The 9,348-nt window shown below is 37.7% G+C and overlaps 1 protein-coding gene across 2 annotated transcripts in view; it reads left to right on the plus strand.

Annotated features, from left to right (window-relative positions):
• The window catches only part of Cpq (carboxypeptidase Q), a 377,206-nt gene that overhangs the window by 195,730 nt on the left and 172,128 nt on the right, over nucleotides 1–9,348 (plus strand). For both annotated transcript variants that reach the window (XM_021216707.2, XM_029548087.1), the window contains one exon: nucleotides 4,071–4,182. In XM_021216707.2, the coding sequence (XP_021072366.1) occupies nucleotides 4,071–4,182 (112 nt within the window). The remainder of the gene's footprint in view (nucleotides 1–4,070; nucleotides 4,183–9,348) is intronic.

A 9,348-nucleotide genomic window follows, 5' to 3' on the forward strand; every position in this document is an offset into this window, starting at 1 on the left:
TTCTCCTCTCTCTCTTTAAGGACTTCTACCTCTTTAGAAGTATTCTCCTGTTTCTCCTTAAGGACTTGTATCTCTTTAGGGGCGTTCTCCTGCATTTCTTTAATAAAGCCCTTCTTAAAGTCCTCTACCAGCATCATGAGGTATGCTTTTAAATCTGATTCTTGCTTTTAGGGTGTGTTGGGGTATTCAGGACTGACTGAGGTGGGAGTGCAAGGTTCTGATGATGGTGAGTGGTCTTGGTTTCTGTTAGTAAGATTTCTACGTTTTCCTTTCACCACCTGGTGCTCTCTGGAGTTAGTTGTTATAGTTGTCTCTGGTTGGAGCTTGTTCCTCCTGTGATTCTGTTAGCCTCTGTCATCAGTCCTGGGAGTTCAGCTCTCTCCTGAGTCTCAGTGGTCAGCTTACTCTGTGCAGGGAAGCTCTCCTCTAGCAGGGAAGGTGCACAGAGGCCTTGTGTTCAGATTTGCCTCCTTGCTGAAGATTTAGGCCCAGAACAGAGCCTGTTCCAGAAGATGTTTTGCCTCTGCAGTTTATTCACTCACCTGCACAGACAAGCCACTGAGGGACCCTGAACACAATATGACTCTCCACCTGCTCTGGCAGACAGAGCCCTCACAGGTGGCCACTTTTCCTCTGGCAAGGAAGGTGCCCAAATTTCTGGAGCCTGAAATAGGGTCTGTCCCAGAAGTTAGGTTGCTTCTGTCTGTCCCAAAGCTATGTAGCTTCTGAGGTCCACACTCTTGCTAGTGCAGACTGGAGCCTAAGTGAACCTGAGCAAAGATGGCTCTTCTGCCAGCTCAGGCCTTGAGACTCCTCCTGGGTGGACACCCCTTCTTGGCCGGGAAAGGTGCTGGGTGACTGGAGCCAGAAACGGGATCTTTCCCAGAAGCTGTGTAGCTTCTGCAGACTGCCCTCTCCAGGCAGAGCACTGGAGCAAAGATGGCCCTCCTACAGGTTCAGGCCCAGAGATTGCTCTGGCACAGACACCCCTCCTTGGGTGGGAAAGGTGCTGGATGACTGGAAACAGAAATGGGATCTTTCCCAGAAGCTGTATCACTTCTGCAGGCCACCCTCTCCCCAGCAGTGCGCAGGAGCAAAGATGGCTCTCCTTCTGGCTCAGGCCTTGAGAGTCCTCCCCAATTTCAGTATTTTTGAATCTGTTGAGACCTGTTTGTTGACCAATTATATGGTCAGTTTTGGAGAAGGTACCATGAGGTGCTGAGAAGAAAATATATCCTTCTGTTTTAGGATAAAACGTTCTGTAGATATCTGTTAAATCCATTTGTTTCATAACTTCTGTTAGTTTCACTGTGTCTCTGTTTAGTTTCTGTTTCCAAGATCTGTCCAATGATGAGGCTGGAGTGTTGAAGTCTCCCACTATTATTGTGTGAGGAGCAATGTGTGTTTTAAGCTTTACTAAAGTTTCTTTAATGAATGTGGATTCCCTTGCATTTGGAGCGTAGATATTCAGGATTGACAGTTCATCTTGGAAGATTTTACCTTTGATGAGTATGAAGTGCCCCTCCTTGTCTTTTTTGATAATTTTGGGTTGGAAGTCGAGTTTATTCAATATTAGAATGGCTACTCCAGCTTGTTTCTTCAGACCTTTTGCTTGGAAAATTGTTTTCCAGTCTTTCACTCTGAGGTAGTGTCAGACTTTTTCCCTGAGATGAATTTCCTGTAAGCAGCAAAATATTGAGTCCTGTTTGTGGAGCCAATCTGTTCGTCTATGCCTTTTTATTGTGGAATTGAGTTCCTTGATATTAGGAGATATTAAGGAAAAGTAATTGTTGCTTCCTGTCCTTTTAGTTGTTAGAGTTAGCATCCTGTTCTTCTGGCTGTCTTCTTTTAGGTTTCTTGAATGATTACTTTCTTGCTTTTTCTAGGGCATGGTATCTTTCCTTGTACTGGTGTTTTTCTGTTATTATCCTTGAAAGGGCTGGACTTGTTGTAAGATATTGTGTGAATTTGGTTTTGTCATGGAATACTTTGGTTTCTCCATCTATGGTAATTGAGAGTTTAGCTGGGTATAGTAGCATGGGCTGGCATTTGTATTCTCTTAGGGTCCATATCACATCTGTCCAGGATCTTCTGGCTTTCATAGTCTCTGGTGAGAAGTCTGGTGTAATTCTAATAGGCCTGCCTTTATATGTTACCTGACTTTTTCCCTTACTGCTTTTGATATTCTGTCTTCACTTATTGCATTTGTTGTTGTGATTATTATGTGTCGGAAGGAATTTCTTTTCTGGTCCAGTCTATTTGGGGTTCTGTAGGCTTCTTGAATGTTCATGGGCATCTCTTTCTTTAGGTAAGGGAAGTTTTCTTCTATAATTTTGGTGAAGATAATTGTTGGCTGCCAAGAATATTTTTATATCAAATCTTTATTGACATTGAACCACTTGTCTTGTTTTTTAGCTTGTTAGAGTTGTGCACATATATTTTAACTCACTAACATTTATGTGTATGACTAGGCAGTATAGCACTTTTCTATCACTCATGAGGCCTTGGATTCCATTCCTATCAATGAAAGAAAAAGTTTACTTCAGTTCTAGTGAAATCACTTTTATGTTTTCTGAAATTAAATTATAAATGTTTCTTTAAATACTATTTAAATTTACAGGGATTTAAGCTTTATAATATAATCTCTATGTTTCTCTTTTTGCCCTAGAAAGAGATCTCTCTTAAATGTTTTGTTCAATTCGATCTAGGTTTTATGTCTCATTTGCAAGGTAGTTGTATAGCACTCTGGTGTGTATGTCCTTTATTGTGTATGGACATGGATTTTTCTCCTGGTAAAATACCTTTCCACTCTCTTAAAGGGGAATATAAATATCAAATTAATTCATAATTTAAAAATTATTTTTCTCATGTTCATTTAGATTAAATTTGATATGTTTATTAAGTGTGTTCTAAAATCAATAACCAATTGAGAATATAGTTGAAGTCTTGAGCTCCTTTTTATGTAATTTTTACTTTAAGCCATAAAGTGATGGAAAATCAGTTAGCAATAAACCAATGCCCTTAGTAGTCAAGATTATGTTATTTTGTAATAGTTAAACAGTGTACAATTTTTAGCTTAAACATAAAGAAGATAGAGAGGAATTTTAATCCAGAAACATAACTACTCTTGCTAGTGTTAAATCCAAAGACCTGGGTCTGTGTGATCCGGCTGGAATATAGATGGTCCCTTAGTAGACAACTTTATCTTTCTGGCTGGAATACAGACATGCCTTTAGTACACACCTTTAATCCCAAACAATGACATCTAATTGAAGGGCAGATAAAGTGATGAATCATAGAAAAATTTGACAGCCTATGTATGCCCAACTCTCATGAGAAGAGATAGAAAGAGAGGCTACTTTAGAGCAGTGTAGAGAGAAAAGAGACAGTTGAGTTCAACCTGTTCAATCAAGTGCAATTGAGTTCAGTTAAGTTTGTGCAGTTCTATTCAGTTTGTGGACTTCAGAGGTAGTTTTTCCAAGCAGAACAATTCAGTCAGAATCTAGGAGAAGTGAACTGGTCAGCTTAGAGAGGAGTTTGAGCCAGAACAGATGATTTCAGTCAGCTAGCCAGAATTCAGAAAGAGCTATAAAGTGAGAATATTAAACAGTAAGTCTCAGAGGAGGCTGAATTACTCTAGGCCTAGGTTGACAGACAGAGGCTAGAAGCTGAAGCTTTCAAGATCTGTTCTTACAGAAGATTAGATTGTCTGGAAGCTAGAAGCTTCCAGAACTCAGCCTAGGTACAGTTAAATAGAAATTCTCTGGGCTCAGTTCAAGTGTATTTATAATGTTTGGACACAGCTCTCATCCCTTCCTCTGAGGAAATAAAAGAAACACCTACAATATTATTAATAGTAGGCACAAAGGGAGGGCTTTTATCATTCTGAAGATGAACCTAGAATTATACTGATTCTGTAGTACCTATGCTCCCACTAGAAACAATATGTGTCTTAGACACATTTCAAGACAAATATAAGAATTTTGATCTTACTGTTTGAAATACCTGAATGTGTCTTCTTTGCTGTCACATTTGTCTTATTGTTTTCTTATTATTATTATCTATTCTAGGTTGTCCTGGTCAGTGGACATTTGGACAGCTGGGATGTTGGGCAGGGTGCCCTGGATGATGGTGGTGGAGCCTTCATATCATGGGAAGCACTCTCACTTGTTAAAGATCTTGGTAAGTGTTCAGCTAACATATGGTGGTCATAGTAGTAATATGTCAACTCTATATAGAAATTCCATAATGGATTCATTTTTGTGGTATTTTCAAAAATCCTCCTGTGGTTACATTTTTTCTCAGTTTACTGCGAGAATAGAGCTATTCTTATCTTTAAAGGATAAGAAATAACTTATCCCTTAAAGAAATTTTTATTCAAGTATACTCAAGATAATTAAAGCAAATATTGTCATCCATTGGGGAAAATATACAAGCAAATAAAGCCAGAACTCATGTAATCATATCAGTTGGAGATGATACCAGATCATCAGGGCCAAATGCAGATAATAACCAGCTGCTTCTGACTTCCCTATCTTCTCTTAAGATAGGATAAGGTTTTGAGAATAGTGGGAAAAGGCAATCATCTTTCCACAGAAATCAGAAAATGCTTTAATGGAAAAAAATGATCCTGTAGTCATGGTAGGAGAAACTTGACCTAGATATGGCTAAGAGGAGCAGGCACTGGAAGACACGGCTAATAGCAGCTCCTTTTGATGACTATATTTGTAAATAAATGTACATTTTCTTTTGATGTGCTGGTTTAAAAGGGTGGGTATGGAGTGCAGTTAGAAACAAAGAATAGTCTGAATCAAGAGTTCATTGTCTAAATCTTACAATGGTGGTTTTGAAGTGCTTCAACTGCAGAATGTCCTGGATAGTAGCTGTAAAACAAATTGTGTTTCAGATAACATAGAGGTCAAAACATTCATTGTTTAAGTATATATGTCGCCAAACTCATGATTCCCTGCCACTTTTACAGGGTCTTTTGTCTTCTCCATAGGTCAATTAAAGATGATTCATCTTAGATACAGCTCAGATGGTAGAATGCAGCCTAACATGCATGAAGCCATGGGTTCAATCCCCCCAAACTCATAAAAATGGTTATGGAGGTGCATGCCTGTCATTTTAGTAATAAGTGTCATAACAAGTCCAAAGACAGCCAGGGTTACATGAGATTCCATCTCAAAAAGAAAATATTGTTGAACATGCTAACAGTAGATTGCTGACATGGTCTTCTTTTCAGAAAATATTTGGTGTGGTATTTTTATTTATACTTTTATAAATTGTGTTTTACTTGTATTTTAAAATGTAGAAATAAAAAACTGCTTATGTAATATTTTTATGTTTGTATTTCTCAACCTTGCACTATTAACATTTTTAGATTATGGTGTGGGATTTTATAATACCTTCAAACTCTACCCACTAATTGCCACTATCATTTACCACCACCACCACCAAAAATCAATTTAACACTGGAAATGTCTCTAGATATTGTCAAATGTCCTTGAATGGATGGTAAGAACAATAGCCCTGATTTGACAGGCAAATAAGTAAACCAATAAAATATGTCTAGATATTTGACACAATCTTTTATGAAAAAATAATTAAATAAACCAATTAGACATCTCTAATTGCACATTCTTAACATTCCAGCATTGCTACCATACATGATAGAAAAGATGCATTGAGCAGATGCTATGCTTTCTATAAAGCCTTTTGTTGGAGCTTGGTTTCGATTCTGCTCTCTGTTCTAAGAGCCTTGGCACAAAGCTAGAGACCTCCACAGTTGCCCACAGGTACTGCTATAAGCAGAGAAATTGTTTTTCATGCCTACTTTTACAACTGAGTAAGGTTAAAGAGAGAAATTGTTCAGCAACTAAAACTCAAGCGCACACACTCAGAGGTCTAGAGGAAAGCTCCCTCCTTTCTGTCTCCTCTTGATCTTTCTATTTCTCTTTCAATCATTCCAAAATTGAATGAGTTATTTGGGAAAACATGCAAAAATAATCAAACATTTGTCCTTATGGAGCACAGATGTTTATTCTGGAAATTAATTTTATTTCAATATGTTTTGCCAATTTGATAGAAATGAAGTGGTGGAATGGAAATAGCAACTAGTTCACCTGAATTTGGTTTTAGGTCACTCTGTCTACTTACCTGGTCTTGGGCAGGTCATCTGAACACTCTGAACTTCATGCTTCTCATTTGAATTCAATGGTAAACTTCCAGAATATTTTATTTGCTCTAGGTTGAAACAAAAATCAGGTCATCTCTACATATTGAATCTCTGTGCTCTTGTCCTCAACATGTGACCCTAAATTACTGTTAATTGAGTTCAGTTCAATTTCAAGGATAAATATCAAATAGCAGGCATAGTGAATACAGTATCCTATCTCTGAAAATACTGAACTCAGAAGTTGTTGTTGTTGTTATTTGAAAATTTTGTTTGGTTTTGTTCCATGTTTTAAATTCACAGCTTTAATCTCTGAAAGATTTATGAGAATTCATATAAAAATACAACTTAAACCGCAAAATAAAAGGTAGCATTTTTTTCAAGCGTGTGTTGTGCATGTCAAAAACACAGGACACTAAGTTGGACATAGAGGCACACACCTTAATCCCAGCACTTGAAGAGCAAAGGTAGGCAGAACTCTAAACTAGAGACTAGCCTGGTGTGATGGTTTGTATATGCTTGGCCTGTGGCCTGGCATCATTAGGAGGTGTGGCACTGTTAGAGTAGATGTGTCACTGTGGGAGTCGGCTTTAATACCCTTGTCTAACTGCCTGGAAGCCAGTTTACTCATAGCAGCCTTCAGAGGAAGATGGAGAACTCCCAGCTCCTTCTGCACCATGCTTGCCTGGAAACTCCATGCTTCCGCCATGATGATAACAGACTGAAACTCTCAACCTGTAAGCCAGCCCCAATTAAATGGTATCCTTACAAGAGTTTCCTTGGTCATGGTGTCTGTTAATAGTAAAACCCTAACTAACACCTGCTATACATAGCAAGTTTACCCAGGACAGCCAGGCTACACAGGAAAAAAAAAAACTGTCTTGAAAAACAAACAAAAACAAAAACAAAATGAAACAGAGAAACAAGAAGCCCTCAGGACACTGGAGCTAGACCACCTGTTTTATTCATACCTCAGATCAACAACTTCCTAGTTACCTAAACTTAAACGTTGGTAACTTGCTTTGATTCTTTGTTTCTTTATTTTCCCATCTAGGTAATAAGGATAATAGTTTCTATCTCTTGTGCCTGTTTAGAAAATTAAGTGAAGCAATAGCCTAATCTATTTAAAACAGGGCCTGACACAACCCAAGTTCTTAATACTATATTTTATAACTTAATAAGCATGACTCTGAAAAACAAATCTGTTACAAGAGAAGATGATGTTTTTTTAAACTGTAGTCCAATTAGTGACTACCCTGCCTTCTTAGTGTTTTAGTTATAATAGTGCAACTCTAGAGCCAGTGGCTATTGAGTCACTAACATATCCTTTCTCTTTGTCATTTAAGCCCCCATCCTCCTGTATGATGGAAGCCTAAGGAATCCTTCACACTTTCCATTTTTATATAAAACTTATTGAGTCTTAGATATCTTGTGATCACTTCCCATGCAGACACCCTGTTGAATGAACAACCATCATAAAATTTTAAAATTGAATTTGAATTTCTGTTAGATTATCTATGTATTTGAACATGAAGGTCTAGATCCAGGGTGTGACGTACTACTTCTGTATAAGTGTACCTATAATTCTAGAGGAGCTTGGAGAAAAAGAAGAGTTCAGTATTAGAACATGTGCTTAGTGTCTGGTAAATCCTGAGTTTGTTCTTCAGCACCACTAAAAAGAAAGCAGCAGTAAAATCCCAAGACAAAAGAAGAAAAGAAAAAGGAAGCCAAAGGAGGGTTTGTAATTATGTTTCTTAATTATATCGAGCCTAAACTTTGTGTTGTTGTTGTTGTTATTTTGGTTTTTGGTTTTTCCAGACAGGTTTTCTCTGTGTAGCCCTGGCTGTCCTGAAACTCTGTAGACCAGGCTGGCCTTGAACTCAGAAAACTGCTTGCCTCTGCCCCCCAAGTGCTAGGATTAAAGGATGTGCCACCAATGCCCGGTTAGCCTAAACTTTTTAATTGGTGAATCATGAAAGCTCTGTGGAAATCTTTTTCTGAGAAAAATGACACTCCTCTTGAATGCTGTCCCTTGGGTGAGATGTCAGACAGCTTGAACATCAGAGTCCCTTGATGGCTTGTTAATTTGAAGTGTTGGTCCAATGGGGCTCTCTGATATTTGAGAATCTTTGTCTAAGATTTAGCCTTCTACTGTCTTTGTCTTCCTACTTTACAACTCTTACAGATTCACTCTTTTGCTCAAGCTATTAGCTTAAATTATATTCAATTAATCTAATAATGCATTTGCATTTTATAAGTATAATCAGTCATTCCTAAGTAACTGTCAGCAACAGGCTATTTGTTGTGGAGTGCTATTGAATCCTGTGTGTGGCATGTGCACACACACACATGTGTACATTCTTTACTGGATGTGACACTTTATTTATGATTTCATTTCCTGGAAAGTTCTGGTGTCAGTGGACAAAGCCTGCAGCCAAAACTGCTTTAATTCCCAATGTTTGTTTGTTACTCTAAAAAAAAAAAAAAAAAAAAAAAAAAAAAAAAAAAAAAAAAAAAAACCTTCTACTCCAAAATTCATAAAGTTTTATCACTTTTTATGAAGTTAGAATTTGTGGGTTTTGATTATAGAGAAATGAAAGGGGGAAAAAAAAGAGTAGCATTGCCTGGATCTTGAAATGTGGGATATAAGAAAGATATTTCTAAAAACATGAAATGTGAGCATCCTGATTGTGATTATTATCAAGCATGAGTCTGTTTCTTGTTGCTATCTTTGGTTACTTTGTGGGTTCTATTTTCTTCCATACTTTTCCACCCTTTCTCTACCATTTCAACCCCCTAACGCTAGATAGGAGAGAAAAAAGATAGAAGGGGAAAGGAAAGGAAAGAGATCCCTGAATAAAGTCAGGGGTGAGAATGGGGATTACATTATCGCTTGACTATTTCATGCTGATTAGAGGTGTTGAGTTCTTTGGGGCAAGTTTGTTCTTCACTGTCAGGATTTCTAATTTTCCCTTCAACCGTGCCATGTTCTTCTTGTTCTTCTAGTTCTTGTTCTTCTATTTCTTGTTCTTGTTCTTGTTCTTGTTCTTGTTCTTGTTCTTGTTCTTGTTCTTGTTCTTGTTCTTCTTCTTGTTCTTGTTCTTCTTCTTCTTCTTCTTCTTCTTCTTCTTCTTCTTCTTCTTCTTCTTCTTCTTCTTCTTCTTCTTCTTCTT

Source organism: Mus pahari, chromosome 17, assembly GCF_900095145.1.
Source record: "Mus pahari chromosome 17, PAHARI_EIJ_v1.1, whole genome shotgun sequence".
Classification (NCBI taxonomy): domain Eukaryota; kingdom Metazoa; phylum Chordata; class Mammalia; order Rodentia; family Muridae; genus Mus; species Mus pahari.